Consider the following 13028-nt stretch of genomic DNA (forward strand, 5'->3'; position numbering starts at 1 on the left):
AATTTTCATTAGGGCAACAATTTATAATTAATGTATTGCATTTTCATGAGACAAACTGCCTGAAATTAATTGGGTTCAATTCAGTGACACAAGATTTATAAAACATCTTCAGATTTGCCTTAAATGCACTTTGCTGAGAGTCGTCTTCAAATTGAAGCTATAGGTTGTAAGTGGCTTCATCAGTAGTATTGCTAGGGCGCCTCCTCACTCTGGGAGAACATAAATGACCCATGCACTTCTCATGACAGGAAATGAGCCTCCCGGTCAGACAGGATACACAGCTTCCTCTGTCCAGGACAGCCAAGGGCGGTGGAATATCCCCAGTACAATGTTTGGCCCCACCTAGGATCAGTTTAAGGGCATGGCAAAGCCTTCCTACGCCATTTATAAGGCCTATAATGCTTCCCAAACTATTCATAAGCAAATATGATATGTGAAGGGTTACTGGCAAAAGGGTTGTGCCACAATTGGCAAAGTGTCAGATGTATGGATCTCTTCTATTACCCTTTGTTTACTATAAAGTGGGAACCAATATTTATGAATTGGTTGTCATATTTCACAAATACATAGGGGCAAGCATGTGATAAAATAATATTTATTTCACAGAAGTACAAACAAACATTTAAAAGTAAGAAAACAGCTTATCATATTGTTGTACAGAAAAAGCAAAATACACTATGTACATCTCTAAAGGACATCGATATATCTTTTTAAGCCATAGAAAAACAACAGTCCTACTTCCTCTCAAACTGTTGAGGCAACAGCAATGCAAATCAAGAAAGAAAGTTATGACTCGAGTGACCAAATTAACTCAGGGCATACAAGGTACTAAATCGTTGATCTCACATTATTATTTGGTGGAGGGTTGATCATAAAAGATAGAAAAAGAAAAAGAAAATCTATTTGAAAACAACAATGCTAAACTATACCATTTTTTCAAGAGTTATTAATAAAACCAAACATGCTCACAAGAGTGGTTTGTCTTTACCATTATTGAAACACGTTTGATTTCATATATATATATATATATAAAATACTCACCTAACACTTTATTAGGAACACCTGTACACCTTCTCATGGTTTTCTTGGCAGACTTTGGGCCCGCTAATTCTAATCAATCATTACTTGAATGCCACAGCCTATTTGAGTATTGTTGCTGACCATGTGCATCCCTTCATGGCCACAATTTACACATCTTCTAATGGCTACTTCCAGCATAATAATGCACCATGTCACAAAGCAAAAGTTGTCTCAAACTGGTTTAATGAACATGGCAATGAGTTCAGTGTTCTTCAGTGGCCTTCCCAATCACCGGATCTGAATCCAATAGAACACCTTTGGGATGTGGTAGAACGGGAGATTCACAGCTTGGACCTGAAAAATCTGTAGGAATTGCATGATGTAATCATGTCATCATGGACCAGAATCTCAAAGGAATGTTTCCAACATCTTGTGGAATCAATGCCACAAAGAATTGAGGTTGTTTTCAGAGCAAAGGGCGGCCCCTACCCAGTATTAGTATAGTGTTCCTAATAAAGTGTTTGGTGAGTCTATATCGCACTGAACTACAAGGCATTTACTCCCAGCAATAAGGCATGAGAGAAAGGGTGGTGGTGGTGTATATGTGGTTTAATATTCACCTCTAAAGATGATTGTCTTGACCAAAAAAAAACATAAAAACAACAAGGGCAAAATGCTGTACAAGTCCTGGTTGTGTGGACTGTGGCTTCCCAATGTATATGATGGTGCCACAGCTCAGAGGACAAGTCCCTAAGCCTTGTGTCTATTTAAGAGCACTTATGGTAAAAAAAATACTTTACCAACTAAACCATCAATTTCTGACATTCCAGACCCTCTGCTTAACCAGGTCGAATTAAATCATCATTATATAGCCGACTTTCTACAAACTACTTTCACCATATCCCCACATTTCAGGAGCCACACTATCATGTGGTCAACACCGGTACAACTAGCTATTTACTCATAAAGCCCCATCACAACAAACAAGAAATAATTCCAAGTACCCATGTGGGTGCATCTCCAAAACCGTCTCAGTCACAAGTTCAGCACTTCTGGCTGCCTTAAAACAAGCAGACATTGTGTGTAGGCTGTTCATGCTCCAGACAAATCAAATTCAATAAAAAAAATGTTTTATAAGTTCAGTCAATGTCTTTTCTGAGCAAGGTTTAGGGTTGAAACACCACTGTCAAGGCAACAGTTTCTTAGCATGTCAGTATACCAATCTAATTGTGGTTCAGAGAACTGGAGACATAAGCATCCCTGCTGTTCTGCTGTAGCAGAGTATATGGCAGAACGAGCTGAAGTCAAAAGACAACCAGGAAAAATACAAGTTGTGTGTGGTAAGTTCCAGCTTGTCACTGACAATCAAATGTACTTCAGCCTGACTGCAACTGAGATGTGAGATGTACTACATCTTAGAACATATTTGTGGTCTAAGAACATCTTGGGGTGAAATGTGATAACTTGATATGTCATAACCAGAGATGTAGTGGGGCAAAAACATGTGTAAGTGTCATTTACACACTTTCTGTACTGTTTACAGTACACTTGTCATGTCTTGTCCAATAGTTAGCAGCATTTTTTCCAACCATTGAACCCCTGTCTTGCTCTGAAAGAATGGAGTTTGCATTGTTTGTAGCCTTGAGGCTTTGGATGAAACTGCATATATGCACAAATAACACAATGGGCTCCAATTTGCATGAGAAAAACAGTGCCAAAAAGTCAACCATCCGTATCCCATTACTTAACTGTAATATTTAGATTAGATGTGATGAGACATCATTCAAATGGGGAGTGTGGAATACTGCAAATAGCGTTTGCAGGATGTAAAATGCTTTTTCAGACTTCTCAAAAACATTGTTAAAGACAATGTACAATCAATCATCCTGTAGAGTATTCTGTTCGGTATTTTCTGTTCAGTTCAGCACTATTTGCTCCAGCAAAATGGAGCGCTCTGTATTGTTAGAGGTAGAGTAGAGCATAATCACTCACAAACTCATCTTCTGGTCTGAGATATAAAGCCAAATTAAAATACATACATTTCATAAGTTCAATCTTATTTCAAATATCAAGGAAACAACCATATCATATTTATGAACATATAAAAATATGATGTCAAAAATAAAGATGAAATATTCATTATAGCCTCCATGATCATGAAAACAACATGATCATGTATTGATAAAGTCTCAGTTGAAATCTACTGTACAAGGGGGAAATCAACAGCACTGTGGTAGAGCTTTACATCACTGGGGAATGGTGCACACAACACTATATGCCTTTTCTCTATATAGATCTTTAGATATAACATAAAATATAGGAACTACATACCATTCTGTTGGTTAATATACAATATACAAAAAGCTTCGATATAATTCATGCATATGTACTAGCTTGAGAGAACATAAGAGTTGTCAAACCCAAACTAGGAATTTGACTAAATGCACCTTGACTGAGTGTTGTTTTTGATGACTACACAGCTTTGTATAATTAGGTTATAACCCAAAAAAACTGAACTAGCATCTTGTTTGCATTAAAGCATAATTTCTGTCATGCCGTCTGACATTTGTTGCTGTGTGATATTTGATCGGAGGGGAGAGAACTGATGAGTTGGTTGTATGTGTATCTGAAGTGCCAAAAGTATGTCCCTACCAAGGGGCAGTCACAAAAAGTAATACCATAGGATGGTTTTTAAAATATTTTTTGGGAATCATGGTTTTGAAACATCATTACAAATACTTTGGGAAATCACATTTGGTCAAGGAAATCCCACGAAAGGTGTGAAATTGAAGACTACATTAGTTAACCTTTATTTTGCCATTAATTAACTAACGGCATTCTTTTTCAAAACTTTTTTGAAAAATACTCTTTTGAGATAAGAGGTGGCTACTGCCTGCTACCTTCGCTAAGCTATATGCAACTCTTGCCTACTCAATGCTATACTATGATTCCATTCACTGTACATGCCACTGCTCTTATCTACACGACAGTAAGCACCTAATAGTGAGCCTTCCCCAATCTAAACTCACGTTTTAACCATCTGAAAAAAAGCTCACATCAGGACATGGGTCTTAAAGGAGCACTTCATTCAAAAATCATGTTCAAGTATATTTCTCATCAGACCAATTTTTAGACCAGGGTTTTATAAAAGGGGTGAATTCCTGTTCAATTACATAGATTACGGTAGTGAAGTAAATTCCAATTAGTTAATTGAAAAAAGGGCAGTCATTTTCAAAAAATAAAATTGTGGGTATATCTTGGTATACTGTATGTTGCAATGGTCAGCAACTCAACTGTATGGGTTCTTTACATTCTACTGTAAATCGAAAATAAGTTTCAAAACACTTCCTGAATTGATGGAATTGCTGAAAGGAATACACCCCAAACCTGATTGATATGGTCCCAAAATATCATCATTTTGCGCAAAGGGCTTCATGGTTATCTATTATTTAAGTCATGATATTTTGGGACCATATCAATAGCTGACTGACAAGAAACATAAAAAAAAAAAGATGTTTGAGTAAAATTGTGCTTTAATTCCTGGTATAAGTGTAACTGCTGAACACAGTAGAGCACAGCTCTGCTTGACCAGGCCAGAGGAGAAAGATTCACAAACACTGCAGGGGGACGGATTAAAAAAAGAGAGGAAAGCCGTTTCCGAACCACAGTCAGTCATCTTGGAATTCCCATGTACACCACAGAGGAGCACATCACTCTCCCTGTGTGGCCCTCCCCCTCACACTGCCTGTATGGTTGCCATGGAAACGACGGCACGGTGTCCCCCCCCCATCCTCGTGATGACCAATAGCAGCAGCCATGCGCCGTGTTCCTTCTCCTCCAGAGTAGGCATACCGTCTCCTCTTGCTGAAGCAGTGTAGAGAAGAGTAGAGAATGCCAACCCCTGTCTTTATAATGCCCCTATGAAGCTGCTTGCTGAGAGCAAACTGGCCTGGCTTGCCAATAATAGCAAATCTGGCAAGCTCTTTTGCAAGATTTTTTTTCACAGCATTCGAAAATGTCACAACATAATTGAAATGAACAACGGACTGAAAGGGCCTCTACGAACAACGAGTATACCAATAGCAGGACCAGAGCCAAGACAATCTTCTGTGACGATATTCCGTCCAAATAAGAAAAGGGCAGTTTGCTTTAAAAGTCAAAGAAGATGAGCGCTCCTTTCTTTCTCTTATTCTGTTTTTGGTTGCGCTTCATACAGTATAGCAATGAGGTTTCCGTGTCCAGGAGATGGTTAACTCCAGGGTGGGTGGAGTCAGTCAGTCCCACCCGTTGTGAAGGCAACCAGGCACGCGTTTCAGATGGGCCGTGGGTCCAGGTGCATTGTGGGTAGTGTGTGTGTTTTGTTGAGTTGTGGGAGATGCACCCCCGCTGTGGTGTGGTGGTGTGTCCCTGTGATGAAGCCCTATAAGGGCTGAGGAGGAGATCGGGCCAACCCAACAAGCTGGGGAGAGGGAAAAAAAGAGAAAAAAAAGAGAAGAGGCTCTTTAAAAAACATGTGTAAATCATATCTACTGTAATCAAGCCCTGTTGACAGGCAGCAGGGAAATTATAGACTTGGCTGATGAATATAGAGATGAGTACAGCGTGGTTATGGGATGAAAAAAACCTTGACGGCTCAATGGTTTATGGATGTGTTTACAGTACACCATCCTTTTGAAGCAAGGTTACTGGTCCACAAGCGTTTTTCACGCAAGGCTTTTGATACACTCAGATAGATTTCTAGTAGAATCCATTTAGAGTAGCAGCGTGGATGGGTCTTAGTCATTCAGGCTATATAGTTCTGTGTCTGTGTTCAATCAATCAACAAACAATCTTTGAAAGCGCATTTTTGTACACAATTTCAATACAATAAACTTCACAAGAACAATAAAGAAAAAAAAGAGATTAAGGGATGTACTGGCCTGGCCACGCATGCATCAGAGTTGCTGAAACAGTGCTGGCAAGGACAATATGAAAATAAAATATCTAAGCTCGTACAGTACGGTTCTGTTCAGCCCTTGTGTAGCAGAGATGATTTGGAATCACATTCTCGTGATGAGCTAGCCCTGCCTGAGACATGTAAACTCAAGCGTCGCCATTGGACCTTGAGGATGTCTTCTTGGCCAAATGGTAGATGCTTGGGTTTTCCACGTGGGAGAGCCAGGTTCAACTTAAAACCCTGCCAGTCATGCGTAAAGTATGTTTAGTCTCACTATACTAACATACAACAGGAGGGCCAGCGTTTGATCTCCAATATTACGGAGGGAGGCGGTGGTCTGACTAACTTGGGAGATTAGCATATGATGGGCTAAAAGAGATCCTTATAAACAAACTCACATTAGATTGGCATGGACTTCATCTTCACCATTGAGGTCAGTTCCTGTTTCATCACACTGTCCCGCCTTCGTTGCCTCACCCTGGATGGCGGACAAAACAAGACACGTTTCCGTCATTGTGATCATTTATTGTTCAATTCACAATACAAAGACACATGATAAAAGTGTCTATATCATATCATGTTATATGTGTGTTCAACGACAGCACAAAGGTTACATTCATTGCATTAAATTAGCTTTATGTAACAAAAGATTTATTTTGATACAACGATGATATTAGTTGACACTCTATGAAACTACGGTCAGCACACTGATGGCGGCTAATAAGTACGAAGTATTTGGTTGAATGCCAGATGGGCAGGGTTTGCAGTTTTAAGACTATTCCATTGGTTCAATTGTACCAGGCAAACTCAATCAAGCACATAAAGTATTCAAAATTATTTCAAATACTATTTGAACCAGAGTCTGCAAAGCACAGTTGTGCACTCATCTCCTGTGTATAGATGGTTTGTTTACTGTAAACGCTTGATGCTATGGTGATGAGGAACACACACATGGTATAGGCTCTTACCACATCAGGACGAATAGGGAGAACACCGCGGCTAAGATGACCGCAGCAAAGAGGGAGAGTAAAATGACCAAGCCCAAACTCCCATGGTCTTCTGCTTGTGAATCTGGGGTCGGGGTGAGAGGGAGAGAGAGAGAAAGCAAAGGAGGGATGGAGAGAGAGAGAGAGAGAGAGAAAGCAAAGGAGGGATGGAGAGAGAGAGAGAGAAATGGGGTGAGTTCAGGATGAAGATCACTTAGCACAAACAAAACACACTGGATCAACACTACACAAGATCAACACTACATGGCACTACAACTGAACATCCAATGGATCCAATGGAACATGTGGAAAAGGGCAAAAACATATCAGAAACTGAGCAATAGCATAACATATAATATCCAAAATATGGGAAATCATGTTTTCCAATCCCCAATACTATGGAGTGCAGTGTGAGTGCAGTCAACAGTGCTTATTTTTACCTCAAATTTATGACAATTTTTCTGTGCCTCTCAATTCAAAACAACCAACATGTACTGAGATGGTCTAGTCTTTATACAGCTAGTAATGTGTTATTCTGACACTGTGGCTCACACAGAGAAAGAGAACCAAGTACATCATGTGTGTGTGCCTTTCATTATCTCTGTACTGTAGCTGGAGTTAGAGATGTTTTTTTCTCCTCAGTGGAGTTTATTTGGGTTCATGGGTGAACTAAATTCAGAGCCTTCACACAAACATGTTAATGATTTTCATTCACGCCTAAACACATGCGCACACACCCCATGTCATAACGGCCTATGTTTGCTGCCAACTTGTAAGAATGAGTAAAAAGCTAATATCAAGTGAGTCAGTTTGATCTGTGCCACATCCACAATGTGTGTGTGTGTGTGTGTGTGTGTGTGTATGTATGTGTATGTGCATGTGGAAATACTGGGTTCTGCTTACACAGGCCACACAGACACACACACACACACACACACACACACACACACACACACACGCTCTCATGGGAGGACATCTGGCAAAGGCAGAAAAAAAAGAACTCTGGCGAGGGAGCTCAAAGGGATCTGATACTGCACACTCAATCAAAGCTACATTCATCCTCTCGTCCTCTGCCAGCTCAGTGCACTCATGGAAAAACAGCATGAGAACGAGAAGGCAGAAAGGGATCGCCTTCTGCAAGGAGTTACTTTCATGAGCCTTCCATTTAAGTGCATCAAAAAATAACTCACTGTACTCCGTAAGCACAGAGTATGTCACCTTGACATCATAGCTAGAATACTACACTGGAGTTGCTGAGAGTTAAAGTATACATATTGTATCCATGCTGCCCTGGCAGTTGAATATACACTCACCCAACACTTTATTAGGAACACTACACTAATACTGGGTAGGGCTGCAGCAACTGTGTGATGCTATCATGTCAATATGGACCAAAATCTCTGAGGAATGTTTCCAGCACCTTGTTGAATCTATGCCACAAAGAATTACGGCAGTTCTGAAGGCAAAAGGGGGTCCAACCCGGTACTAGATTGACTTGATTTATCAATATGTCTTACCCTCAGACTTAGAGTTGGCGGTGGAGGTGTGATCTATTTCATTGTAGTCCAAGTCGACAAGAATAGCTTCTTCTGTAGGCTCTGCAGTAGTACCTGTAAAAGCCACACACACACACACACACACAATCAGTCAGTGTGAGTGTGTTCCACTATACACTGCATGGGTCACTGTGTCAGTATATATTGTTTATTTATTCAACCCTTATTTTACCAGGCAAGTTGACAAAAGACCCTTACCTCTCCAGGGCCAGGCCTCAAGCAGGGGGCTCCAGTCACTCCACTGGCTGTCTGAGTTGATGTCATCCTGGGCTCGCACCTGAAGCTGGTGAGGGTGTCCCGCTAAGGCGTCGGTGATGAGCAGGGGACTGGACTTGGAATCCACCTGAGAGAGAGAGAGAGGCCAAAAGATGTACAGACAGACAACAAAACATGGAATGAGAAAGATGTAGACCGCAAGAGAGGGAGAGACAGAAGAACAGGGAGAGAGGTAGAAAGAGCGACAGCATCACAGACAGCGAGTAAGCGCAGGGTAAACAAATATCAGGGCAGCAGACCAGGGACAGATCATGTCAAGATGTCAGATAGTGGTAGATAACAGGATATATTAATTAATACAAGCCATTACGGACCGTGGACCATACACTGGAGCCTACGGGTCGGTAGCGTAGCTGAAAGGAGAGGGGGAAGGGCACCGTGTCGTTGAGCCAGGACGCAGGGTAGCGCCAATCCACCAGCAGCCTCATAAGATAGCCCTCTACTCCTACCGCCATCACGGCCTCCGGGGGGTCTGGTTTCACTGTAAACACACACACGCACACAGAAAGTTTGTGAAGAACCTTCAAAGGCTCGTAGCCTAGGAAACAAGGTCTAGGTGATATGCTTGTGTTTTGTTAAGGCACACAGACAAAAGACCTATAACAGACAGAGAGACAGACAAACAGACAGACAGGCGCACACACACACACACACACACACACATCACAGTGTCCGTCTGGAGACTTACAAAGCTCGTGGAATTTGACCCGTATGAGGGTGGTCTGCGAACCCAGGGGGTTGGTCTCTGTGATGTTGATCTCGTGGCGGGGCTGCCACATGGTGGGCTCTGTGATGGTGCAGCGGCGAAGCGCGGGCGAGTCCACCACACATGGCTTCACATGGGTCCTTCCCCTGGACAAGCTAGGATAGTCAGTACCAACGTCACACACAATAACGTCAAACCATGCTACTGTACTGAATTCAATGGCTGCACACTTTAAGGCAGTTTTTCCAGAACGAGTGTACAGCTATACCAAAACTAAAAAGCAACCTCAAGTACGATTTATTCCAATAAAAGTAAAACAAAAATACAATAAAGTTGTATTGTACTGTATAGTGCTTACCTGTAAGAGGCGTGGTACTGGGCAGGAAGGTGAGTCTTTAGAGACTCCACCCATGAGCACTGAACCAGACTGTGATTGGGCACACGGCAGGAAACACTCAGCAGCCCAGGGGGGTCTGGGAAAGAGAGGATTCATGAGGATTTGATTCACTTCAGATGTCTTTCTCTGAAACAGATGTGTCACATGTATCTTCTCTGGTGATGCTCTGCCAGGCCTATACGGCAGCTATCTTCAGTTGTTTGTTTTGCGGTCTTTTTGCCTAAAACCTTATTATCAGGAAATGCATGTTCAAATGGATTTAAATCTGAACTGAGTGACTTGGCCAGTCAAGACCTTTCCACTTTTTGGCCCTGAAAAACTCCCTAGTTGCTACAGTATGTCAGTGTGTTTGGGGTCCTTGTTTTACTGTATGACGTAGAGGCAGTTGCTTACACTCGAGCAGACAAGATGTTTCTGTACACTTCAGAATACATTCTCTGCTGCTGCCGTCACAGCCGAGAGAGAAAGAGGAGACAGACTGACTTACAGCCCAGTCTGAGTCTGGTGGTCCGTATGAGGAGGCCGCGGTCGTCATGGCAGCTGTAGTTGCCCTCACTGGTGGGATCGGCGTGTATGAGGACCAGAGACCCATCTGATGTCAATCTGTGCCATGGCAACGCAGAGCTTCGGTTCAGACGCCACTCAACCAATGTCCTGCTGAGACATCACATTTATACAGTCGATAAATCCATGTTTTCCGAACGCAACTAACTTTACACTATGCGCAACATTGTCCTAAACACAACTACACCATTAAAAACACAATAGCTCACACATATTGTATCCACACTTTCCAAACACACAACAGTCCCGCATATGCAATACCATAGTCCGACACACAAGTAACTACACACTCAAACTTACACTGCTTACACTGCACTACTTATATTATACTGCACTACTTACTGCTCATATTGCACTACCTGTAAATACTGTTCATTGCACTTTCTGCTATTTTGCACTTCTGGTTAGACGCTAACTGCATTTCGTTGTCTCTGTACTTGTACTCTGCACAATGACAATAAAGTTGAATCTAATCTAATCATCAAAGGAAACAACAGACTCCAATGTCAAACAGACAAACAACAAATTAGCTCTATCAAACTCCAACACATTTACATTAATGTGTCAACTGATATCTTGATTAATGTCTTAGCTAAATTGCTGAATAAATAAATGCAAAACAAACAAAGAACCACCACACACTCCATGTTAGAAACAGACTGGCACCAGACTGTTTTACTGGCAGGCTTAGCCTTAGGCTACAGTCCGGTATGTACATGTACTGTAACGTTAGCGAGGCCCGTGTGCACATGATAAAGATAGGAGTCTCTTACAGTATATGTACTAATATAGCCTTCCCGAGAGCCATGCGTACCGGGAAATACAAAACAATAATAATACATACCGGCCCAGTGATGATGCCCCACATGCCAGCGTGACGTTGGATCCCAGCCTCCCGTACTGTACGTCTGAAACTAGACGAGGACCAGACACAGCAGGGAGGAGATGGAGGAGAGGTGTTAGCGCCTAGATGTCTGCTAGACAAACACTTCTTCAATGCAAAACACTTCAGACTACAAACAGATCTTCAATCAATATCCTAGCCGGACCTGTCTGGAGTGCCAGATAGGCAGGGTTGGCAGTTTTAAGACCATTCCATTGGTTCCATTGTGCAAGGCAAATTCAATCAAGCAAAGGTCTGTATTTGAAAATTATTTAAAAATACTCTTTGAACCCAGGTCTGCAGTTACGAACAAACGGTTCTCTAATAAGCAGACCATAGTACAGGGAAGAGTGCAAACATAATTCTAGCTAAGCTAACAATAATGAGCAGTCAGAATTAGCTGTGACCCAGTCTGTAGCTGTATACATCTTGCATCTATGACCTTGCTACTACACATACTGTACAGTCTGCAGGCCCACAGACAGCTGCGCAATCAATAGCTTAGAATAGTCACCACCAAACCAAAGATGGTGGGGCATCCGTCCCCTGGGCCTGGCCATTACAGTACAGTACAGTACAGTCTCTCTCTCCAAGCTGAGCTAAAGCTGTGATGTGGCTGAGAGAAAGCAGCTCTATTGTGTTGATGTTAGAGTCCATGCAGGACTGATATACTGTAGTGAAGTGGTAGACTATGGCTGATACTGTGGTAAAGCATATACTATGCAGGGCTGGCGCCGACTACCCCTGGCAAGGCTGGTATTTATATCTGGGAGTGGAATAACAGGCACTTTAACTGCCTTTCTGCCAGGCTCCGAACAAAGAGGGCACACACACACACACATACAATTGCATGCATACAAATGCGCGCACACGCAAACACACACACACACACTTCAGTAGGTACTTTTACAGCACGTCTGCATGCACACACGCACACACACACATACAGTATGCACACAGACACACACTTTGCCTCTCTCACTTTCTCTCTCTGGGGCATGGATAGCCTTTGGGTACCTGGGGCCTAAAATCTACTCCCGCGCTGGGAGTGCTTCAATGTCTGCATTCAGAAATTATTGGCAGAACAGTATTATTTGCAAACCCACAGCGTTCCTCGCATTTCTGCCTAGAGATCTTAAAGCAGCAGGGCCACTGCCATATAAATACTGTGTGAATAATTGTCCTCTTGCCACGGTGGATTTACAAATCTTGGCTTGGTGAAAAAGAACACCTTATAAGCTTATAACCGAGTGGCTCTCACTATCTTAATAGGTCTTTTATTATCCAAAGTTCAGGTCGGAGCGCCAGTCTTACCTTCATTGCTCCATATCTCAGAGTGGATATGGGTGATGGACAGGGCGATGAGGCCAATGACTATCAGACCGCCAGGACATGACACAAGACAGGGCATCTGGGAGGGGGGGAGGGGGTGGGAGAGAGAGAGAGAAACAAAACAAAACAGGGTGAGTTCAGATGTAGGACACATAGCGAATGGAAATAAAATAATCTGAAATGGTGGCGTTTGGAAAGACCAGCCAAGACGGATGGGAGCAGAGAGGGCATTCATTGAAGACAAAGATGTATTCTTCTGATCATTCTTATGCTTGTTCGTTCTAATCGGATCACATTCCTATTGCTTCAGTTTACTTTTGCATTGGTTATGTTGTGATTAGTTGCCTATGCTTGTGGTATAACTGCTTTGGC

The 13028-nt window shown here is 42.2% G+C and overlaps 1 protein-coding gene across 2 annotated transcripts; it reads right to left on the reverse strand.

Annotated features, from left to right (window-relative positions):
• Window positions 1-587: 587 nt before the first annotated feature.
• On the reverse strand, window positions 588-12735 carry il11ra (interleukin 11 receptor subunit alpha; the record flags this gene model as incomplete). 2 transcript variants are annotated; one of them, XM_083669936.1, is made up of 11 exons in its annotated part: window positions 588-5479; window positions 6355-6434; window positions 6925-7027; window positions 8460-8552; window positions 8697-8841; window positions 9089-9255; window positions 9463-9626; window positions 9839-9953; window positions 10365-10531; window positions 11286-11355; window positions 12639-12735. In XM_083669936.1, the coding sequence occupies 10 exons, from the start codon at window positions 12733-12735 to the stop codon at window positions 6356-6358; spliced, it is 1200 nt and encodes a 399-aa protein (XP_083526062.1). In that variant the 3' UTR covers window positions 588-5479; window position 6355. The 2 variants fall into 2 exon arrangements, with proteins under 2 accessions (XP_083526062.1, XP_083526061.1); XM_083669935.1 differs by having other exon boundaries at window positions 9463-9635; window positions 10365-10534.
• Window positions 12736-13028: the final 293 nt, after the last annotated feature.

Source organism: Argentina silus (assembly GCF_951799395.1).
Source record: "Argentina silus genome assembly, chromosome: 5".
Classification (NCBI taxonomy): domain Eukaryota; kingdom Metazoa; phylum Chordata; class Actinopteri; order Argentiniformes; family Argentinidae; genus Argentina; species Argentina silus.